General features: G+C 36.8%; 1 protein-coding gene across 4 annotated transcripts in view; it reads left to right on the top strand.

Annotated features, from left to right (window-relative positions):
* Positions 1 to 24,976, top strand: part of KCNK2 (potassium two pore domain channel subfamily K member 2) — a 129,703-nt gene that overhangs the window by 80,588 nt on the left and 24,139 nt on the right. For all 4 annotated transcript variants that reach the window (XM_040552673.1, XM_040552672.1, XM_040552675.1 and 1 more), the window contains 2 exons: positions 19,335 to 19,495; positions 22,800 to 22,986. In XM_040552673.1, coding sequence (XP_040408607.1) covers positions 19,335 to 19,495; positions 22,800 to 22,986 — 348 coding nt within the window. The remainder of the gene's footprint in view (positions 1 to 19,334; positions 19,496 to 22,799; positions 22,987 to 24,976) is intronic.

Below are 24,976 nucleotides of genomic sequence, written 5' to 3'. Positions count from 1 at the left end.
AAACTGGTAGTCCCGTTTGTCTACTATAAGTCAGCGAAGATTTGGAGCAGTCATTATTCTGTACTCTTCATTCTGTGTTTTTAATTCCACAATCTTCAAGCTGTGCTTTTCTCATGATTGGATGAAAGGAGCAGTAGCCAGTGTGGTTCTGCAACAATAACTAAAGAAGATATTAATCAGTGTTGTCAAAAATCCACACACATTAATTGAGCAATTGTTAGTAGGAGAATATTAATACCAAAATAGACTTAGATGAGAATGAAGATGCTGAAATGCAGGGATTAAAGATGTCGTGTGAAATACATAAATTTCTGAAGCTGTGGTATTACCAATAGAGTGGTTTTGGTAGGTCTAGCAGAAAGAAGGGGAAAAAATATCTGTGTCCTTCAACTAAAACAGTTCATTTAGGGTTAGTATATGGGTCAAAATATTTAAATATTTATTTATTTTTGTTGCCATATATGCAGGAGCAACAAATGTTTACATGGACAGATTCATTATTGGAGCAAGCAAAACTGAACCTTGTGTCCAAGGGTACAGTAAAAAATTGTCGAACTTTGCGCAGTACACTTCTTTGGTATGAAAGAACGTGAGTACGTTGCAGAGACCAAGGACCATGCTCCATTTGAAGGATGAGGTTGCAGGAACCGCAGTTGGTAGATATATCAAGCTCCAAGACTGGTATTAGATCTTATAATAGAAATGATAATTTACAATCCTAAATTCAACTTTTTGTTTCATGAAAGTGAGTAGAATTCAGTAACGTGTGATTACTCTTCTGTAAAAAGAAGTAGGATTTGTAGGGAAAGGGAATATCTTACCAGAGCCACTCAAAACAGCTGGAAGAACGGATAAGCTTTTGGGGCATAGCAGAGGAAGGCCTCATTTACCCTGAATACTGTTGTTTTTCTAATTCTATCAGGTACTCTACTAACAGCCATTACCTTATCCTATCACCTTATCCCACTGTTCTTGTATCATTGTGACTATAAAAGCACTATTATTATGCCTTTCTTGGAAATGTTTGAACCATGTTGCAGATATTCAGAGACTCATGTCCACACACTCATAGTAAAACATTTAAAAGTGTTTATTATTCTTGCCTAATTTTAAAAATGAGATTTCTGGAATGGTATGCTGCTGAATCATCATACAAATGATGATCAAGTATAACACTGTCAGTGTAAGTGTATACAGACTCGCATCTGTGCCACTCATAACTCTTTTAACCAAGTTTAATGTTTAGGGCATCTCAACCTTAGTGGCTATCCAGTATTTTTCTGTGAGTGGTAATTTACAGGGACTAATTTGAAATAATCCTTCTTTTCATGAAATGTTGAAATCAAGAGAACAGGTTTAGAAAAAGTAAATTTAGAGGTGATTGATAAAATGCAATGAAGCAGTCAAAATTATTTGTCAATCAAATCTATTCGTATTGCATCGGCTTCCACGGCAGAGACATCCCTTCTTCAGACTCTGGCTAGCTGAGCAAGCCCTGTACTGTGCTCTGCAGCCATGAAAGGGCAATAAAGGTGGGAAGCAGAGAAAGAAACAGGACAGCTTTCCCCTGGAACTAGCAATAAAACACATCATCAAAGTGATGAGACCCATATTCAGGTCTCGTTATCATTAAGAAGTTCTATATTAGACTTTGAGATGAATGAGCTCACACTTTTTGAATTGGTAGCTTTACACTGTGGTGCTTTTTGACTCCTATGTTTGACGGATGTGTGCATATATATCTGTATCTAACATTGTCCATGCAAGCACCCTGCCAGCAGTGAGCAGTATGCCTTTGCTGAAGACAGAAGCTGTGATGAGTTTCAGAAGAGCAATAAATATCATGGTGGTTTATCACTGGCTGGCCAACCACTCCTGCAATTGTAAGATGGTTCATGTACTGGCTGTAAGGTTAGAACTATATTATTCTCATCCTCATATACATCCATAAAGTTCAGGGTTTTTCAAAAGATATTTTTTGTGTTTTACTTAGAGCACATCTCTATAATGCTGGGATAGAGGAATGGGGTATTGAAAGCTGTTGGAAGATGCGAAAGACTACCAGATGCTTGTTAGAACAGCATGTCACTAAGTAGTCATGCAGAGACAGGATGGCAACTTTGCAGACCTCCATGGAAATGCTCCCACAGAGATCTGCTTATTAACTGGCACCAAAATAACCATAGCAGGGGAAGCTGGAAAAGCAGCTGGGATGGTGAATGCTTTATTGATGAAGGAACACTGGACACAGAATAGTGCAAAGTGTGTTCCAGCTCTGAGGATGTGCTATGCCTCTCCCTGCCACATGGCCTTTGGAGAAATTGTGAAGAAGAGACAACTACCATGAGCATCAAAGCTGGGATGTTTTCTCTAAGTTGTCTGGAAGCTCAGGCAGGTGCTCTTTATCCTGTATTCACTGGTTTTTCTAACATTCCCCCCTTCCCCCTTTTTCTTGCAACCTTTTCATCTTGTGTTCATCACCACCTGCTTTTCTTGGCTTCTTTTCCATCCACCCTCTGCCTGACCTCACCTGGAAAAGTAACCACAGAACAAACAGAACACCTTGACAGAAAGGGCTGCAGCCGGCATCTGAATGGGGCTTTGAGATTGTTGGTGGCACCATTCGGAGTTGCTTCTTTTTATCATGAAGCATTTTTAAAGCATTTAGTTTTTGATCTATTCTAGTTGTCAGCTACTAGTAATAAATTTGTCATGTATAATGTATTGCATATGGAACTGTCATTGACATTATGGCTAAATGCTAAGCCACAAATAAATTTATAGGGAAATTAAAATCACAAGATTCCAGGCAGAAAAGGAGACTTGACCATATTGACGCATACAGCTAGTAAATCTATACAGTAGTCAGATGGAATCATAACCAACCACGAACATTTAAAAAAACATACGTGTGAAATAATGTGTTAAAATATTAGGTCCTAAATTTACAAACACTCGTGTATATGCTTGACTTCAAGAGTGTGAGGAACTTTTGTGTGGTGAACTCTTGTGTAGGAGTGATGATGTTGGAGTGATGATGTCGAGGGCAGGAGAAGACAAGTCGTGCTTGATGTTACCAGTGGATTTGGTATTTGCTAGTTCAGTAATGTCAAGCCCCAGATTTTTCCACTCTTGTGGAAAATCTTTTTTTTTCCCCGTGTTAGTGGTATATGCTTTCTGTACTCATGTCATTTTGTTTTTCCTGTGAGTCAGTCTTTAATATTAATAGAAATTAATATAAATACATTAGAAAAAATATTTTTAAAAAATATCCTTCGATCTGGTGAATACTGCCAGGATCCAATATAAAGGCAGTCTTACTGAAACTACCTCTAAGTGACTCTTAGTAACTAACAAAGTTAGTCTTAAATGTTTCTTCAAATCAGTGCTATTCTATTTTTCTCTTTTAGGTATTAGATGAGTATACCTTAATACTGCCTCAATGCTCGCTGTCCCTCTTTGTCCTTTCATTTACATGTAAAAATTCTATTTTTCATAGAAATTGTATATTTCTGTTGAGTTAGAGGCTTTCGGTCTCCACAAAGCACGTGAATTCAGTGATCAGTCATCTTGTACTTCACTGATGTCTCAGTTGCTACCCATGTTTGTTGTATTTTAGACGCTATCCACTAAAGCCAATGACTTGATGTAGTACAGAAATGCTGAGTTGAGACCTTTGTGGTACTTTGTGTGCTGGATATGCTGTCCCAGCTAACAATGCAGGTAGGCTTCTAGCCCAATCTATGAAGGTACTTCTGCATTGGCAGGCTTCAGGGATTTTTCATCACTTGCTCTAAGAGTGAGAAAGATGTTACGTTGTAGGGCAGTCACAGGTGTTCCCATAACTTATCCCAGCTTGCTTAGAGCTATTGGGAATTAAAATAACTTCACTGGAACAGCAAAAGACCTCCAGAATGATGTGTCTTGTATGTAAGAATATGGAGATTTCCTGGTATTTGGCTACAATACCATGGCTCAGCCATTTGCTAGGAAGAACTGTATAATAAAACCTGTATACAGTAAACTTTTAAAAATTCATGTTATTTGTGCAGTAAGAGAATAAATAAAGGTATGAATGTATGTTTACACATGTATTTGCATCATGGTCTTTTAAATACATATGTGTATTGGCATCTCAGCAAGCATTATGTGGCTTCACCTGGGAACCTACTGTCCATATCTGCTGACACTTGTAAGTGCACGTTGACAACTTTTTGTTCATGCAGAAGCTTCTCTGTGTGAACATGGTGTTGTGAAGGCAGAGTGGGGGCACATGAAAGAAAGCTTACTTATTAACCTTGGGTGAAAAACTTGTGCCTCTGTTTTGTCTGCCCTTTGCATTCTCCCTTCTTTTAAGCCTCCTCAGCCACGTCTTCCCGCGTCACTTGTCTAAATGATGCTGTTTCCTCTTTCATGTTAGGTAATAACACGTGGCACAAGGGTGGTGGTAGCTGAAGCCAGAAACAGAAATGTTGATGGTAAAATCATGGGAGGGTGAGTGACCCAGGACTGTCCTTTGCGCCTTCTAGAAAAACAATGAAAAGAGATGCATTTGGTGTGGCCTCCCTGAGGAAGAGGAGCAGAGTTAGCAGAGTGTCCAATTTTCTTTCTAGAGCGTGAAAAACATGGAGGAATTTAAAATTGCTGATTTTGTTCATCAGCACTCTTAGGGGAAGAAGTGTTATTACTTACATTCTTAATTAATTTTATTACAGGACTCTCCAAAGGCCAGAGTATATATCCACTTTGGAGCTCTACTGAATTTTTCATACATTAAGCTAAACAAGTGTATGACGATATTTTTGCAAGGAGATCTTTATTTGCAAATCAGCTTGAGACTGGTAGGGGTTAAAAGGAGGAAGACAATAAAAGAGAAACATTAGCCACTTTGAGGAGTGTGCAACTTTTTTGTCCAATCCTAAACATTTGACTTGGACATTCTTCACTCCTTTCTCACTCACACAGGTTTCCCATCTTTCATCCCTGTTACAGGTAAACCTGCATCCTAAAATACCAATGCCTAATAAGAAAACACATTTCTCTCTCTTTTGTTCTTGTTGTTGTTGCCGGCTAAATGTTGTAGTATGCAAAGAAGATATGATTAGAGAAAACTTCTTGTTCTGAGGATATTTGTATGTGTAACATCATCAACATTTGTGTAACATCAACTACGTGTATTTCCAAGGCTAAATTGTTCAATTGAGTGGTCACTTTGAGTGTTCAAGTTTCTGGATTATCAGTTCATTGAAATTATGATAATAGTACTGTAGAAAAGTCTGGTCATGCCCTAGATATTTATTAGAGCTCTGTAGTGTTTACCAGTGGTTTATGAGCTCAGGGCTGTATGACACAGCTGAGGCACCAATGTGGTTTTCAGCTGAAAAGAGGTTTCACTGAAAAACTCCATGCCAGCATCTGTTAAGGACAGATTGGATTTCTCCACTGCAGACATCAGATTTAGTTCTTTTTTTTTTTTGCAGTTCTTCTGATAGATGAAAATGAGCATCTGGAGGCTATTGTTCAGAATGGAAGAAGTAGCATCGAGTGGCTTAGTCATATGCAGTAGATTTCTTTTTTTAAAGATGTGCAGGGAAAGAATTGTGGTATGTAGAGCCAATTATTCTCTCTATAATATTGAACACAGCTATTTCCAGTTCACAGTGTGCTCTTTGCTGGGAGGAAAATTGGATTGGCATTACATATTTTGTAATTTTATGGATCAATGTAACCTGCGAAATATGTAGTTAAAATGGTCCTTTTCTTTTTTCATTGTTCATGCACATATCTGAAAATATACTTATCACAAGGCAAATAATTTACCTTTGAGAATATCTGTACAAAGTTGTGACTTATTGTATTGTACTTATGGTTATTCTCAGAATTGGTACTTTTTAACTGGGAAAATCTTCTCAAGATAGGAAGGTGATCCATATATTTCATGAACAGCATTGTATGATATCCATGCACTATTATCTACCCGTGTTGAGGATCCTGCTTTTAAAATCTGATTAAAATTCAATTTTTTTCAATTTGACGTGTATGAGACTATCTCTTGGTGTGCGGAGTCATGATTTTGTCTACGTTCACTGTTTTTGTGTGTATTTTGCACAATACATGTGGATCCTAAAGGCAGAAGTGTTAAAGCTTAGTCTTGGTATCTTTTTGGAATGGTGTTTCTTTAACTAAATAAGCACACTAACATGAATCCATAAAAGTAAGTTATTGTATTACTGGAGCAATTATGTTTAGTACCATTGTCTGGAGTAATTTTCTTGAAGTGAGTAACAAGAAGCGAAGACACATCTGTTGCAGCTAATTAATTATTTTGTTACTATATTACATGAGTGTAATAGGTGGCATAGAAAGAATAGGTTACAATTATGTAGAATTTTTGTGCATTCTCTGTGTTTCCTGAGCCTGACTGCATGAGAGCCCCAACCCTATGTATGTTCCTAATGGTTATTTCAATTAGAGAGAGCATCGGCTCACTCAACTCTACTTCTGTGACTTCCTCTAGAATGCATGTATAAACACTTCATTCTACTAGGAAAATGCAATTGGGAATGGTATTTCTTTTGAGAATGAGTTTCACCTGTAGGCATTTCATTAAGAAGTTGTTTCTGTTGAAACCTTTCATCTGTTTTTGCCATTCTAAACTGTAGAACTAAGAGGAAGCTCAACTTGCATAGAACTGTTTTAAAAACTTTTCTAGTCTATTTATCATTTTAATACATTTTAATGTATGTAGTGCTGTAGTATTTAGCTACTAAACCTAAATTGTCAACAGTTCCATCTGGAAGAACAGTGAGTGTCATTCATCGATGTATAATTCTTGCTGTCTGGGTGGTGGCAATGCATTTTCTATTATGCTCAGAATGCTAAAATATTTTATACTGATTTCAGGAACTATAGTTTGGAAACTCCCTAGGTCCTAGAGTTTCATCCTTCTTGTTGGAGCTGATGTATGTTGGATCACAGAAACACAGGCAGCTAATCTTGTGGTCTTTTTTGTGTGGAAAAAATAGCTGGTGTATAAGTTCTTTTGACTACAGCTTTAATACCTGGGATGCAGTGGGGATTTCATTATTGGCAGATTAAGAGTTTTAAAGATTTGTATGTGTTAGTATGCTGGATGATAAAATAACATCACATTTGTACATGATCACTTAAAGAAGACTCACAAGACTTTGAGTCTTTGGTGACATGGATAAACATATGATAACTTTCATCTATTCATGGTCTGTGTAAACAAAGAATTCATGTGATAGTTCTTTTTCTCACAAAACTATGCTGGAAAAACAGTATAGCAACAAGCAATTTATTTTCCATTTTTGTGCCTACAGATGAAGCTGTGACACAGCAAACTGACACAGACTGCTCTCACAAGCATTTCTAGTCCTGGGAAAGAGGTCCTGGTTAAAGCAAGACAATAATCTTTAGACTTCAGTTAATAATAATTAACTTTGTAACAAGTAATTAGTTTGTTACAATTGGAGGATTATGGTGGTTTTTTTTTTTTTGAATTAATAGTGTGTAGTGGAATTAGCTAATTGTAGTGGAAACAAATGAATTTAGGCTGTTTAAATGGACTTCTTAAAAAACTTTCCTTGATTTCCAAGTTAGGTTTCACTCTGGTTGCTTTAGAAAATGAGATCCTGCTAGCAGAAGCAGCTGGAGCTACGATATATTTTGAGTACTAACTTTTGCAAAATTCTATATGAAATTAAAAAAGACAATTTTTTTGTGTCCATATTTGGACACAAACTACTTCCTCTAGTTTCCTTATTCAGAATAAATTAAAAGTAAGGAATATGGATCAGGGAAAAGTGCATTTATTTATTTTATGCTTTGTTTCCAAGTTTGTGGTGGTTCTGCACATTTCTGCAAACATATTTATTAGCTGCTACTATTTATCAAAAAAATGAAGAAACTGTTATGCAGCATTTCTCTTGCTATAAACTCTTCAGCATCAATAGTTTTGGTTATGTTGTTGTGGTTCTTCAGGGTCGTATATTCCTAAATAAATATGGAAACCTTTGGAAGGAATAGACAAGCATATGATGAGTAATACTCTTGTATTAACCTAGATACCTTATGTCTGGGTTTTCACATTATCCCATCAGGATAATATGTGGAATAATCAGAAATACTTGTTCAGGATGGAAATGCTTGCAAACAACAGTAATTTACTAAATAATCGTGTGAACAAAAGCTATATATGTAAATGATTTAAGTGTTCTAAAAGACGCTGATTCAGATCTCCAAAGACTGCTCATGAACACTGATGAAGAATAATAAAAGTCTAAAAATTTTCTGACAGATATCATATTAGAAAATAAATTTAAAGATAATTAATTTAGATTTATATTTCTGTACAGGATTTTTTCCTCAAACATAGCAGAAGGAATTTTAGATTCCATGCAAATTTGCTGTTTCAAACTGGAGTGACTAATAATGGAATTCACAGCAACTAAAACATTAATGAAATTTTTCCTACAATTAAAAATGAGTCTGAGCTATTATTTGCTTATTTCTAGTAGTAATGGAGTAGTGTGGACTTTTAGTGAGGCTAAGAGTTATGTTCTCTTTTGCAATGCATTTGAGTGCTATAATAAAAATAGAAAAAAAAATCAATCCATGTTATCTGCAGAAATACTGTTAAAAATATTACTTCTCTACCTCCACCTTACTACTTTGATTTTTTAAGGTTTAATAAGGTCATAGGATATACTCTAATGTAAGTAACTTTTTCTCATACCAGGAGTAGTGCTATTAAAAGTCATTAGGATTTACTGTCCTTAGATTGCATAGCTGCTGTGCAGTTCATATCTCTATAGGCTTTAATGTTTTATAGGGAGAAACACAGTATTATTTTATTCACGAAATGGTTTTCCTTGTTGTTCAGTTCAAAGACGTATCGTGCCTTTGAAGAAAAGGGAGATGTTGCTTTTACAAGACGTACTGACACTTAAGAGGAGACAGGAAAAAAAAGTAAATTGATGCTTCTGTGTTTTAAAACTGACATATGGGTGAAGAGGCTTGCCCAAAGTAGGAACTAGATCAAACCTGAATCCATTAAATCTGAAACTTTTATTTATACTGAATGACAGTAATATGTGCTCCCCCAAAGTGATGCCTCTTTCCTTTTCCAGGTCCACTTTATTGTTTGGCAGCAGTAATGCACTCCAGGACTTCATTTTTTTTCTGTATCTTTCCTGAGTCATCTTGTGCTTTCATATGGGTTGGTGAACACCAGAAGATGGAGAAACCAAAGTGCTTGACCCTGCAGGGTGTGAAATACCCATATGTAGTCTGGATTTAAATAAGACATAAGGCTTATAGCTCCTCCTAGCTTGTGGAGACCAAGGTCAGAGAACACCTGGAGGCATTTTGGGAAGGCTGTGGAAGAAGAAGATTGTGCCTTATGCCTTGCAGTTGTGAGGGAGAGGAGCACTATACATCTGAACTGATGATCTCTTTTAGCTAAGTTCTCGAGCTATTTTCCTTTTATTTAATAAATAAATAGCTTAGAGTTTTTCACCCTTAAGATATGGGATCTGTTTGCACAAGAAAATAAGTCATAAATAACTTCCCCCACTTTTAAAACAAATTTTCACCCCTTTCAATTTCTGGAGAGGTTTAGCTGATGTGTTTGGTCTGAGATTGTATTACAACTGATCACACCTGATTTCAGGAGCTAATACAGATCCCATAGACCAAGCAAGACTCAAATAACTTTGTTTATGGAGTCAGTGCAGTGTACAGTAGCTGTTCATATTCCAGCCTGGGGTTTTGGTTGGTAGGAGAAAAAATGAAATAATGTTTGAGAAATATTTTTACATGTGGTTGATTTTTATATGTATTTATTTTTGTGTCTCTTTCTCAAATTTGAACTGAAATACATTATTACAAAAATTTAAGACCTTTAACTGAAAGCAGTGTTCTGTCTCTTGAAGTATTCTGTCCCATTTTGAATTTTTTTTGCTAGGTGCAGGCTATATGATTAGAGATTCTGAAAGATTCCCCTCATTTCATATTAAAGAAACACCGCAGCCTATGTATTTAAAAGTAAGTTGGGAAGGAAATGATTGCTCACAATTTTCACTACTGGCTGAAATTCCTGTCCAATGTAGGTGACATCAGCTTCTTTCAAAAGCAAGCTGGGCATGGAAACACAAAATATTTCTGTGCTAAAAATGCAAACTTTGGAGTTTATTTGGCACTGCCTGATAATTATATTTTTATCAGTTTACATCTTCAGAGTGGTTTTCTATGAAATTATTGTTCTATTAGGAACTTTTGGTTAGAAGTGCAAACTTTTGTGATAAATTTATCTTTATTCTTTTCAACATTTCCCCACCTTTGGACTTCTCTCTTTTCCAAAGAATTACATGAGACTCTCCACTGTGCTAGCTTACTGAGTGGCTTGGGTGAAGACATGGAATTAATCTGGGGGTTGGTAGGATGCTGGTGAGCCACAGAATTCCCAGATTCCTCTGCCTTCTGCTCTAAGAAAAAGAGCAGAAGGCTCTGCAGAAGTTTTTTCACTGCAGAAGAAAAAACCCACACCTGCATAGCTTAAGGTCTCTAAAAATTGCAAGCTATGGAAGAAGAAAATTAGTCTTTGCTCCTTTGAAGGATTTTAAATATTTTTGCAGTCTTGTAATTGCACTTTCTTCAATTGCCAGGATAATGACATTATAACAAAAGAGTTTTTTGATATGCAGTGTGAAATTCTGGGAAATTAGAGAACTTGTGACAGCATGATTTCCAGAACTGATTTCTGCCACATCACGACACTGTTGAAAATCAATTAAAAATCTGTTAAGAATTTCATTTGATAAAATATATATATCTGTCCAGCTTTGCAGGTGTATATGCTGACAATGTGAATATTTAAATGCTTGCTGAATAGAGATAAATTTAAAGGTATTAAAGTTTAGCACATGCTTACTTTGCTGAATCAGGAATACAGCCTATAAGTAGCTAGAAGCTAAAATGTGAAGTCAGTAGAAGTTACTTATGCATGGTGGATCCTTTTTATGTTATTTTTTTAACATTTGAATATTAGTACTGATTATAAAGATTTGAGGGAATGGAAAAACAAAGGACAAATGACCTCACACTTTCAGACACCTGATGGTGAGCCACAGTGACAAAAACTTCTCTCTTTTTAAAGAAAGTAATTCTATGAATTAAGATATTTAGTCTTTTCTTTTAGAAATTTGATAATGTTCTTTTTTTAACCTTAGCTCTTTTGAGGAATTTTTTTCTTACTACACTGGTATATGTTAGAGCTGTCTGTGTCAAGACATTTGTATTAATAACAGTTATTTGACGCTTAGCAAAATAACATTTATCTATCTATATAGGTATGCTTTACATGTATGTGTGTACATATTTTAACCTTTTCTTTTTATCTTGAAAAGCCCTTCTTTCTGCCTGCCTTACTAAGATCAAGCAATGGTGTAGTTAGATAAACGTGCAATAGAGGATTTTCCCCTTACTATCAGTGTCACTCCCATCTCCTCCAGCCTGCTTGCCCTTCCCCAGAATTTCTCTGCCTCTCTGTGGCTCAGGACAAAGGGTCTGGATATATGGGCTGTGTAATTGTAGTTTATAAGCAAGAATAAACATAGGAGATACGCCTCATCTTTCTTTTCTGTCAAAATTAAAATTGCAAAGTATTTGTGTTTTTGAACAATGAACTTGTGAAACCTCTGTTAAGGTGAAAAAGGTTGTCTGAAGAACAGTTTAAAGCTACAAACCAATTTGCAACTTATCTACTAAGTCAACCATCAGCATTCATTGTGGCCAGCTGTATCAGCTGAATAGGGTCCAAGCTCAGAGTCTGTCAAATGTAGGATTGTGGGATTTTTAGGTCTTGTCTTGAATACGTGATTTCACTGAAATCAGTGTGGTATTGCAGAATATCTGTGCTGAAAACTGGTGGCACAGAGCCAGTTCCACCAGAGAAACTGGATGGTCTCACCATGGGGAACAGCGATGCTCTTGGAGAGGCAGGGCAAGTGGTGGAGACTTTACATATTTTAGCTCTTCATTTATTGCTGTATATTTGCTGTTGTCCTTAACTTGTATGTGTTTTTGCCATGCTACTTGTAGGAAACAAAAAGGAAAGTTATTACAGAAAAGCTTCAAGCTCTAGGAAAAAATGTATTTCAGACTTCCATTAAAGTTAGTGTCAGAAACTTACTTATCTATTTATAATTATTTTGTCAGTACATCTGAAAATCTAGTTTTTGTTTTTCTGTGGATCACCTGTGTCGATGTATTTTATCAATACATTGATATTTCTGATGACTTTAGTGCAGAATGAGTGTCATTTTATCATATTTGCTGTGTGTTTACACTTGATAAGAAAATGTGGGTAGTAAAACTTTCATGGTATTGTGAACTATTAACTTTTTTCTTTAAAGTACATTATTATTTTTGCCAGTTGTGTTAGTCACATTATTCCCATGGAGCAATCTCACCTGAAGGAAAAGCAGACAAAACAACAACAAAAAAACCACAACAAGTGTTGTGTCAAATTTGGGCTTTTGGAGCTGATTCAATTTTACTCAAATAAGAATTAGAGGTAAAAAAAGGTCCAAATTATAACACACAGACTACAAAAAAAAAAAAAAAAGGAAGAAAAAAAGAATCCATTGGAAAAGGGACAGAAGTCTTTGCTGGGCAAAGTGACAGCTGAATAAATAAGGAACCTGTACCGGGGGCAGAGCCATCTGAACTGATGTTTAAGCTTTTAAAAGGCTTTTAACAATTATTACCCAGTTCCTTCAGAAATTGCCTTAGCAACTGTATGTGTATTACTGAATATGGCAGCAGCTTCTGCATTCATAACACAGACTTTGCTTACAATGCTCCTTCGGCTCCCTAGCATAGCACTTTGACTCGAAGGAAACTTGCTTCCTTTGAATACTTATAGCCTGTTCTCTTAAAGTTTTATTGATTTGATTACTGTTCCCACAGAAAGCAGATGAAAAGAAACCACTGAAAGGAGATTAGCTTCTGTTTTGTCAATTCCTGAATATTGCACATTTTATTAATGTCAGTCTAGGTTTTCCTGTTATTTTTCATAGTTGAAAAGGTAATGGAGATTTTTTCCAATTTTTTTTCCAGGCTTGAGCCAGAACATTAGAACCTTCAAAATGATAGATTGATATTGTTGTGACACAGAATCGTGGACTAGTGCTAAAAGTCAGAATTTGTAGGTTGGAATCCAGTAATACCAAAAGGAGTGCTGTGCTGAATGCTGATATTAAGGAAATAACAGTACCTGTGACAACATCCTTCCCAAATCACTGGCTATAGCTATTCAAAGAACTGGCTTCTAGGAGCTATAGTGACCAGTAAAGAAATTTATGCCTAACTCGTGTAAGATGGATTTGAGGTTTTATAACAGGCCACGGTTTAAAACAGAAGTACCTGCACCTCTTTGTTATTGCACTGGATGCTTCCTTCAGTGGGATCCAGATTGACTTCATCAACTACGTGCATAGAAAAGTATTTCATTTTCAGTGTGGAAAATTAACTTGGAGGAGAGCTAGCTGCATGCTCCGAACAGGATCCACAGGCAACAGCTTGTGAGCGGTGGCTTTAAGACACAGTAACTTGTATGTGCATCTATTGGAATTTATGTATGTATGTAACATAGAAACATCACGCTTTTATTCAAGTGTATTAATATCCCATTCAATCAAGTGTTCATACTTACAAGTAGTCTTTGTCCTTATCCAGCCTTCAGATTACTTTGCACTGTGCTCTTGAATATGTGCGTGCATGTGTGCCTGTGTCCAGCACAAAGGAGAGGCCATAGCTGCACATATTCACAAACAGACATCTTGTCGGCCTTGAACAAGTTCGGTGAAGGTTCTCAGATTTTAGATACTAAACTTTCCTTAGTTTGGGGTCACTGTAGAGTCATTGCTTTGTCCTCATCCACAGATTCAGTGTGAATTAGGGACCTAAATGCTATGGAGGATTTTGGACTTTTTTGTGCTTCAGTTACCTGTTTATGAAAAGGGGGAACATCAATTTTCTAGCTACCTAAAGATGTTTCTAGCTACCTAAAGATGTTGTATATAAAGATATATACAAGGGAGACTGAAAATTCTCTTACACTATACTTACCAAAGTCATAAAAAATGTGACATACATCTTTGTAAATATACACGTGTATGACATGGGCATACACCAGTGTATCATATTTTGGAGAGCAGGGCAGAGTTAGAAGGAAGAAAGGAAATAGGATCGGTGTAAAAATACAGTAGTTACCACACAGTGAACAAGAAGGTGCAAGTCTTAAATTTTCTGCAGTATATGCAGAGATTTCCACAGAGACAGTGTGGGTGCTTGCAATACCTTGTTTGATTATGCTCACATATGACCATTATTTCTGCTAAAAGAGAGACCTATCTATGAATAAGTGCATATCTTTGTCTTGGCACTGACACTCTGGCACATGTTTAGATGCTAATCTCTGGAGTCTGAATGGCACTCTAAACAGGGGGAAAATAAATATAAAAAAAACCCACAGCTACTAGAAATTCAACGAGGTACCTTTCATAAAGATTTCATCAGATAGCTCCTTAGAGTCTGAAAAAAGCATCTTTTGATCTCTTAAAATCAATATGACATTCAGTATCAAAACACACATCCACCCTTTGAAAAGGGTAATCACTGTAATTGGGCTGCATAGTTCAGCTGGATGCGGACCTACGGCAATATCACCACCCGTTGCACGGGAGCCATGCGCAGCCACCAGGCAGCTTAAGCTGAGGGCATGGCAGCCAGGTCGTCTGGATCTGGCCTCTTGGTTCAGCAGCAAGGAGCTCAGCATCTTCTCAGAGTCTGTACAGTCTTCTCAGTATCAGGTTTCTGTAATCCGTGTTCATGTAATTAAGGATGTGCATGTTCACCACGAAGTTTGTCTTTCAGTATTAGCCTGTTGCATGGATTGCCCATGTAGCCAACCTTACGACTGAGAGGAGTTTCTCATATCTCAAAATATGTAACATTATTTCTGTATCATTCTCACTGTTTGCTACCTGGTGAACGATGTCTTGTGTAATCTGAGATATGCCAAAAACAATGGGAAAATATTTACTTGCTTTTGGATATACATTTTCTTGTTTGGAAAGAAAATGTTCAAAACCTTCCCCAGACCTTTCAATCCCGCTTGAGCTATTTGATACTAATGAAACATAAGTGGTGACACTTTTCCAATCAATTTTGCAAGTAAATTGTAGTCCTAGAACTCCCAAAAGCACCTGTAATCTCTCACATAAGAAGTGCTTAATTGCAGCCAGCTACTTTCAGTAGATGCCCTTCTTTGCCCAGGAATTCTCCATTAAGGTATATTCATTTGGAGTCTCTGTTCTTCTACCTCTGCATTGAAAATGGGGATCTAAAGGAGCTTTCTGAAAGAACGAGATCCCAGTGAACCAGAAAGCAAAAGGATCTTTTCTCCTTTTTGAAAAGGAACTTAAATTTTTTTTTTAAACCAATTGCCAATATTCCTTTTAATGAAGGCTTGAATGCAAAGACAGTCTGATTTCTAGACCTGAACAAAAGTGTCTCTTGTCAATTGTGTGAGAGATAAACTGTTGTCTCTCACAGGAAAAAATCTTCAAACACTTTCTGTTTTGCTCAAAACCAATAATGCCCTTGAAGTTAGCACAAAGTTACTAATTTCTACTCAATAGTCTATCTGTTCCAGATAGAAAAGTTAGACATTTTCATCCCTGAAGTGTATCTAAAAAGAGAGGACATGAGAAAAAAAAAAAATATCCCATCAAGTCTCTCTTGAGGTTCCCAAAAGCAATCTGCCATTTGAATCTTGGGGGCTGTCAGAGTTGTGGAGCTGAAACCATAGAATATGTTATTTTGGCGAATGGAGCAATTAGTTGCAATGTATTTACAATGGACTTTTATTCTTTATTCATGTAGGCATTCGGCAAGCTCCTTTTAAAATGCATTTCTTGTCCACAGCTGCTTGTCAGAGACATATTCTAAATGCACAAATTCCCTTGGGTGTTAAAGGCATGCTAGGCATTTAGCAAGACATGAAAGGGATTCGGTGAAACTAGGAGGCAAATTGTGCTCCTGGTTATGGAAGGGGAAGTGAGGGGGGGCATTGGGGAAGGACCGCCTGCAAATGGTACTGACGTTACCTTGGGTGAAGCTGATCCCTTCTGCAAGATAAACTTTGTTCTGTGCTGCTCCTGCCCTGTGCGGGGAGGGGAGGTGCAGGGTACATGGTGGCTGTCCCGTGGCCCAGTGCCTGAAGTGAAGATTTCCTTTGGTTTTATTCAGCAGCAGCATTCTGCTGACATTCTGCTGATTTTCCTAAGAAAGGAATAACACTTTTTTTCTGAGACAAAGCCCTCAGAAATTACAACAACCGTATGAAATAGGAATGTTTCCTCTCCCATTACATAAATGATGGATTAGCTTTTTGCTGAAGAAACCGAGAGAGTAGGATGTAAGGACAATTTGTGTAACTCGTGAAGTAGGCTGTGGTGTGTGGCAGCAGACTGTTATGAAACATGACACTCCAGGAAATATGATTAATGTGTGATGGAAACCCTTTGGCGGATCAGTTCACTGAAGCACATGTCCTGTCATGACAGTGCCATGGCTTGTACTGTGTGTGGTGAGCATCTGGCCAGAGATAAACTGTACTGCCTGCTGGAGTGTTATTTTTTTCCAGTAATGTGTTTGTGAGATTTTTTTGAAGTATAACTAATAATACTGACCTTCTTTATGTCATTTATGGAAGAAAAGCATTTGTCGTTTTTCATCAAAAAACAACTATTTGCTTTTTGATGAAAAGCAACAGTTTCAGGGTAGAAAAAAAGAGGCCCCATCCCTTCCTGAAGCAAAATATACCTGTGATTTAGAGCAAGAATGCATAGAGCTGAATGTGAACTTCTTGTTCTTGTACCGATTAGCAGCAGATGAGAAGTATGCCACAGCAGCAATCATCTCTGTAATAGCTGTGGGATGCAAGGAAACTGCCAGTTTGCTTTATGAAGTAAAGTAAGAAAATTGCGTCCTTGGCTTGTGCTTCACTGGGCTGGTATTTTGTCACTATTACGATATCATTTTTGTGGAGCTAGTGAATACAGTTCTTAAACCAAGAAAAGGAAGAGCTATTTCCAAATCCCCCAATATGTGTTTTATAAATCTGGTGTATCCAGACTCAGATTCTGAATTGCATTAAGACTCTGCAGGAATTACACCCTGGCAGCTATTCAAGCTCCTGTTGCTGCATAAACAGAGATATTTATGAAAACAGAGTAGCTTGGATCTGTTTGTCTCTTTTTGGTTGGTGATGAGCTAATTTTATTTTAAAACTCAAGGGTCTTTCCTGCTTGGTGCATGAAGGCACAGAGTGAACTCAGTGGAGCTGAAATTTCCTGAATTATAATAATCAGTAATTTTAGCTCTGGCTCCAAGTTAGGGAGGAACGCTAGGTTAGATTAAAGGCACTCTGACTTTATTCCACTTGACTGAGTCAGGCTCTTTTCGTGCATGATATTACTGCAGGGAAGATTTACAAAGGTGGAGGACTCCACAACTTGCAATTGATGATGTTTCCTGTAATTTTGTCCCTTATATTTAATTTGAGAGGCTGTATTAATTAGCATTTTGGGAAAATTTTAGTATCAACATCATTTTTCTCACTTTTTTATTTTTAACCTAACTAAACTCTATTGTAATATTGCATTTATTGTTCTCTTGATTACTATTTCTAAACAGAGATTGGAGCAAAATATCTAGGAGTAAAATATATTCCAAATGTGTTTTATTTTTTCTTTAATTAAGTTGAGTGAGGGGTAGGTCTCCTGTGTACTGAAAGAAAAAAGTTTTGACACAGCTTTGGTTTAGCTTACCTGTATAACAGCAGAATGAAAAATTAAGGTAATACAAATAGGTTTCATGAAGAAAATACATATTAAACCAATATGCTCAAAATAGTTAAAAAAAAAAAATCTTATAAATCGGTGAGATATTCATTAAAAGTGCTTTGCTTTGTAGAAGCTTGTGGTTGGTGTGCATGAATACCAAGCTATTTCAAAAAACAAAATATGAGCATGTTCTCGATAAAGCTGATAAATTTTGTCAGCTTTTTCAAAGGAAAATGGGATCTTCATCGAATGTTTCATGTGTTTATATGAAAAGTATCTTTTATACACAATTTTAATATTAAAGATAAACTGAGAAACAAATGTCTCAAAGACTTGCTAAAATATTTTGCTTTTTATTCACAAGATATCTTTTCTACAAAAATGGTAATTTCTTTAAAAGCTTTTGCTTAATTTCTCCATGGAAAATAATCCTATTTTTTCTGACAAGTTCTCCCTCTGGCCTCCTTCAAAGTGCACACTGTTGTGCTGAAAAGTGAAATAATATCAAAAATACTGATGTGTTATTACTACTGCCCTGCTGCTCCCCCAAAACTTCAGTGGTGCTTTGGAGAAAAAAAAAAGAATTAAAATGAGGACTGATGCTCATGAAACAGTGCGACCTTGGACATATCATTTAAACATCAATCCTGGAGATACATTTGAGGGCATTTCAAAGATAGTGGTGTCTAAGGTCTTCATATTTTGGGATTTCTATTTAAAGTAGAACAGCAGCAATGGAGGTATCATGGGTATATCAAAGGAGTTTTTTCACAAGTCAGTGAAAATTATTTCACTTTTCAAATGGAGGAGAGCCCTGAGCTGTAAACTGTCTCTCGAAGCTCTGTTTACAACAGTGAAAGAACCTGAGGCTTTAATAATGAGTGTAAGCACTTCCATTGAATTTAGAGGTTCCTATTTTGCTCATCCAAATGGTTTCTTTCAGGCTGCTTTGCTTTGAAGCACAGCACACCCAAAAATTGTATCTTGTTTTAGAGTAATGCAGCCTGGAAATTACAAGTCCAGTAATAGATGTTTCCAGAAAACAGAGACTAAAACATAAGTTAACCAATTCGTATTAACTACATGTATTAAATGTGGAAAGTTGTAATTTATAAGGGTATATGTGTATATATAAAAATATAAGATTTATTTTTCTAATGAAAGTTTTTCTTCTCCATACTATGTATACAATATTAAAAAAAAAAAAAAAGCACAACACTTTAATTTAGTTCAAAGAGGATTATACAACACTTTTTTTGATTTTTTCACAATGTTTACTGTATTATACGGTTAACCTAGTAGGACCTGTTTGCAACTGTTCCGTTCCTACAGTCCTTTTAAAATGTATAGTGTAATATGTAATTTCTTTTTAAACATCTGAAGTTGTTTGTAATTTAGGCTTTGGAAACATCTCCCCACGCACACAAGGTGGAAAGATATTCTGTATCATCTATGCCTTACTGGGAATTCCTCTCTTTGGTTTTCTCTTGGCTGGTGTTGGAGATCAACTAGGGACAATCTTTGGAAAAGGAATTGCCAAAGTAGAAGATACCTTCGTTGTGAGTATGATGGCTGCTTGCTGTTCTAAATATAACAAGCATAACACACAGGGTATAGTTCATCCTTGTAACCAGATGTCTAGCAAAAGGTACGGAGAACATTGCAGAGTCTGTACATGTTGAACGTTGTTAATTGAGAATTGGATGTGGTCCAACATTTTCTACAATAATGATGACTGGGAATAACAAGATCCAAAACCTCTTATTTTTTTTGGTTTGCCCTTATAGTACTCTTAAGCTTACTGTGGTGTTTACCTTTAAAGACTATAATATAGACTGTGGTAGGAAATCACCAGCATGGTGAGATGGAGGAGTGGAGCTGTAGGGTAATGCATGGAAATTATTGCTGCTCTGGGTTGATTCACAGAAGATCTTTGGTGTCAGTCTAAAGTCGCAGCTCTTAAAAATCTGTACACAGACATCAGCAAACCTGAGGAAACGTCAAAGCCTGTGGACACCTATGTTTCCAGATTTATGGGGCTGTAGGTGGCTAATGCTTTGGGCACTCAGGGGAGCAGGACAGACAAAATGGTACAGAGCCTGCTTCCCAACACTGGACTACTGTTTGAGGAGACTTTGGTCTCCTCACTGAGCTGCAGGATGTTCTACGGTTTAAGGTATTTTCAGCTTCTGCTGAACCGTGTAGCACAGCCTTCTGAGATTCATGTCCTTCATTTTGTTTGACCCATGGATCTTTAATTAGTCCACACAGAGTGGCACACCTTAAGTGGAGGAAGGGACCCAACAAGAGACTATACAAGCTTGTGCAGATATTGATAAAGTTAACCCATAGCTTAACAACCAAGTGCCTTAAATTATAGCAGAGGAACTTCATTGCTTAACTTAAAGTCCGCTTCACACACGATACTTTGAGTTCAGAATCAGAAAATTTTAGCAAGATCATACTTATTACAGTTATTAAAAATATATTTACTGATATTTTTGTTGCCTAGAATAAATGACACAATAAAATATAAGAAAATGGATTAAATACTTTATCAACCTTTAATAAAATACTATAGGCCTAGCTATTACTATACTATGTTCAAAACATTTATGAAATACTGTCTGTTGTTTGATGTGTAGAATAAGTCATATCTAGTGAATACATAGCAAGTACCATGACTTTGTAGCTGTTTGCGTCAAAACAGCAAGTGTTGGAAGGACTGTTTTTTTTTTGATGCAAGGCAAACTGGGGCCGTGCTGAAATAGTCATTTACAATATGTAAACACAAGCTTGAAAGCCATTGTTAGGAAAAAGCATAGCTTTTTTTGTGTGTGTTTGCCTTTTTTCTTCCTTTTTTCTTTTTTTTTTTTTTCAGCTCCAGATATTAGTTCCAATCCTGATTAGTTACTGGTGAATAACATTAATTTCCACTGAGATTTGGCTAAAAAGGGCATGAACATTCCATGAGAACACATTTTATTTTTATCCTTTCTGCTTTTCTGTTGTAACTGAATTTTAGTTTTGCATAAAAATACAAAATATGAGACCAATTTGTTTGTGTCTCTTAGGCTACTCCGCTCAGAGGAATAATGGGTCCTTTTTTTTTTTTTTTTTTTTTTCACCCTAGCACAAAAAGCAGCAACTTGCCTCCTCTTGGCAATCTCTGAATTCAAACACTGATCTGTATGTTGCAGTCTGGAACACTCCTTCATTCATTCTTCAAAAGAAGAACAAGGAGACACTGATGGGTCAGAACAGGGAATTTCATGTTGCCATAATCTGACCAGCTCCTAGGATTTGGGTTACAAAAGCTAGACTTTGGTCCTGCTGACTGAAAACATATTTTACGTTGGCACTGAACATAAATACAAGAAACCATGCATCATGAATAGTCTGATTTCATTTTGGTCAGCTTTTTTGAAAGTTTACAGTTTTACGCAGTCCCTAGTTTCCTTTAATTTAAAGCAATATGCTCTGGATGAATGAAAGACTCTTTGGAAAACTGTACTGAGAGGAAAATTGTCAAATTTGTAGGGCATGTCAAACATGACTTTGTAATGGTCTGTTTTAGCTTTGGTACAATTAAAAAAAATCATTAATAGTTTACACAACAGACAAAAGACTTTTCTCATTAAATCTACAGATTATCTCAGGCTAAGGAGAGGTAAAAGTTGGAGGACAAAATTAGAATTCAAGGTGATCTTGAAGATTTTGAAAGGCAGCATGAATATATAAGATACAGTTCAAAAAGGACAAATTCAAAAGACATTATTAAAGAATAATGAAATATTTGATTACATATCAGGAAACAGTTGTCCGGGTGCAGTTTTGTAGCAATGTTCTGAGGGCTCTAGGGGCTCTTCAGCTGGCACTGGAGAGTGTTATACTGTTGTGAAAAAGCATAGGTCACTGTTAAAGGTTTAAATAGGCGTGTAAATAAATAAACAGATTGGATGAAAGGATCCTTTCTTATGCTCTGTTTTGCTGTAGTATGTCTCACTTTTTTGTCCAGTTTTGAGCACCACATCTAAAGAAATGTGTGTATTGGCTGGATGGAGGCGAGGGACAGCAATGAGAATTGAGTGGGTGAAGTTAGACTTGAAGAAATGCATTTATTTGGACTAAAGAATATATGACAGAGAAGACACCTGTAAAAGCTTGCTGGAAAGGGTAAAGTAGCAGTTGGTCTGCCCTGGATGAGACCATAAGTAGTAGACTTAAATTGAAGCAAATGAGATGCAGGGTAAGCATTGGGAAAACTTTCTACTGAAAAGAAGTTAACTTTGTTTGCATTGCCTCACATGTCTTGTATGCAGTGGCTTAGGTGTGGTTATTTTCAGTTTTGACTAAGGTATGGAAGAGAGAATCTCTTCGTATCCCCTCTATTTCTATTTCAACTCTGTTTTCTATGGTTTTGTTTAGTCATCTATTTCATTAAAGAGAGAAATATATGGTAAAATTCACCAATGTTATTTGTGGATGCAAAAAAACAGAGAGATAGCAGGTGCGAGCATTACTTGAAGCTCACTCAAATTTTGTCCTCACTCAAACTGTAGCATGATCAGCTGTTAATACTAATGAACGTTATACGTGCCATCCACCCAGACCACAAAGCTGACCACAAAGAAGAGTCCAGTGCTGCTTTGTGTTTTCTGCCACCAAATGTCTCCTAGGATAGTCATATTTGCTATGAAAACCCTTTCACAATAAAACAATGGTTTGATTTTTTCCTGTCTGAGAAATATAATGTCCTCTTGAGCAATGAGGTGCTCATTGTAGGTGATAAGTGCTTATATATAGTGGCACAGTTTTATTAACAATGGGTTTCCTCTCTTTCCCCTTCCCTTTCTTCCATAGAAATGGAATGTGAGTCAGACAAAGATTCGCATCATTTCAACAATAATATTCATACTGTTTGGCTGCGTGCTGTTTGTTGCTCTTCCTGCAGTTATATTCAAGCACATAGAAGGCTGGAGCACACTAGATGCAATTTACTTTGTGGTTATCACTTTAACTACCATTGGATTTGGTGACTATGTTGCAGGTAAGATTTTTCTCACTGCTCTTTATCTCATGATATTTTGCACAGTGATAAATGTTCTGCCTTCTTATATTTCTTTTGCGGAGAACAGGTGAGCACTGACCCAACTCTGGTGGTGGTGGCAGGGGTGGTTTTACCTTTCTCACCCAGTTTTACCCTTTGTCATTCTTGTGTCAAGCCCTGTGAGACTGCCACCTTGGATCATGTGGCTGACTACATTCAGGAGGTGGGACGATGAAACAGTCTCCCTCTGACTACATACGCTCCTTTTTTTCCTCTGTTTTATTGTTAAAAAGATGTTTTACCTGATTTTAGATAATTTTTTGGCTTTACAGATTGAGAGAAGTACCAGAATAATTACAGTATTTTAGTCTGCTGAGTATTTTTACTTTAGCAGGAGTCCTTTAGTGTCTCATTTTGCTCATTTATATATGCACCTTAGTTTTTGTGTGCATATTTTGCTTTCAAAGTGTTGATCCAGGTTTCTTCTTCTGCCACTGAAATTCTGTTGCTGTTGTATCTTTCTGTACTTTGTTTGCTCTGTGTGCATTTGCCCATGTGTGTTTTACAATATAAGAAAGTGTAGCACAGCTTATAGATGACATGACCAACATCTGGTTCTATTAATCTAGACTGGATTAGTTACAAATAAATAAGACAAGCTCAACTTGAAAAAATAAAAATAAAAATAATAAAAAAGCTTGTGCCTGTTATCTACACTATTTTTTATTTCTTGAGAAGGTGTAAGATCTCTTCTCAGACTAGGACTAAGTATATGCTGTCTGTATTGAAGGTGTGTTGATCTGAGCCAGTGAGGTGGTGAGGTTAGGATTACAAATTCAGAGTTTCATGTCGCGAGTCCAAGACTTGCTTTCCTCAGCCAGATTGTTCTTATTTTGATTTTCTCTTCAAGAATTTGTGGTTCTGAACAGATTCTGACTAGCACCAAATCAAAAATTTATGCTATTTCAAAGCCAAGAGTCTGGGTGCTTTAGACTTTCTTTCCTTTGGTGTATGTGTGTGGCAGGGAATAAAAATAATAATGTATAAAGGCCTGGTTATATTTGCTGTAAGAAATCACGTGAAATGGCCCACTTTACTCTAACAGGAACACTGAGTACATTCATCATTACTCTCATTATAAAATTTCTGCAGATTTTCTATTTGTAGACCACTTGATATTGTAATTTGTTCCTACATGATGTCTGGTTTTTAATTTTACCAGGAAACACATTCCCTTTCTACAGAATGTTCTTGAATTATGTTGATCTATACCTTGTGGCCTTTTATGGTCTTTATGCATATTTTTAAGTTCCGCTTTAATGGCGATATCAAAATGCTACGAGTATTTTCTATTTACTTTTAGAGCAACACGCAAGACACTCCTATTCATTCTGTAATATGTTATTGACTGAGAGTTTCAGTGTGTAGGAATTGAACTCATACTTGCAGTGAAGACTCTTAAGAGAATAGGTTTAGACTATCTCCATCTTCACTATGAGGCTAATGTGGCCACTAGATTGTTTTTTTTTTTTTCAGAGATGAAGTTGACAATAAGCTCGTTCATTGTTATCTTCTTTGTGTGGACTGACATACTCAGTTGACAGCAGATGACTAGACGACTGATGTGTGCAGTTGACACGCAGGAGAGAAGGGATGCCATCCAGAGGGACCTTGACAGGCTTGAGAGATGGGACTGTGCAAATCTCATGAAGTTCAGCAAGGTTGAGTACAAGGTCCCGCACCTGGATCAGGGCGATCCCAAGCATGAATACAGGCTGGGAGATGAGTGGATCGAGAGCAACCCCAAGGAGAAGGACTTGGGGGTGTTGGTGGATGGAAAAACTCAACATGAGCTGGCAATGTGCGCTTGCAGAAAGCCAGCCATATCCTGGGGTGCATCAAAAGAAGCATGGCCAGCAGGCCAAGGGAAGTGATTCTCCCCCTCTACTCCTCACCTGTAGTACAGCATTCAGCTCTCGGGTCCCCAGCA

This window comes from Cygnus olor, chromosome 3 (assembly GCF_009769625.2).
Source record: "Cygnus olor isolate bCygOlo1 chromosome 3, bCygOlo1.pri.v2, whole genome shotgun sequence".
Classification (NCBI taxonomy): Eukaryota; Metazoa; Chordata; class Aves; order Anseriformes; family Anatidae; genus Cygnus; species Cygnus olor.
This window is presented reverse-complemented; position numbering and strand designations above follow the sequence as displayed.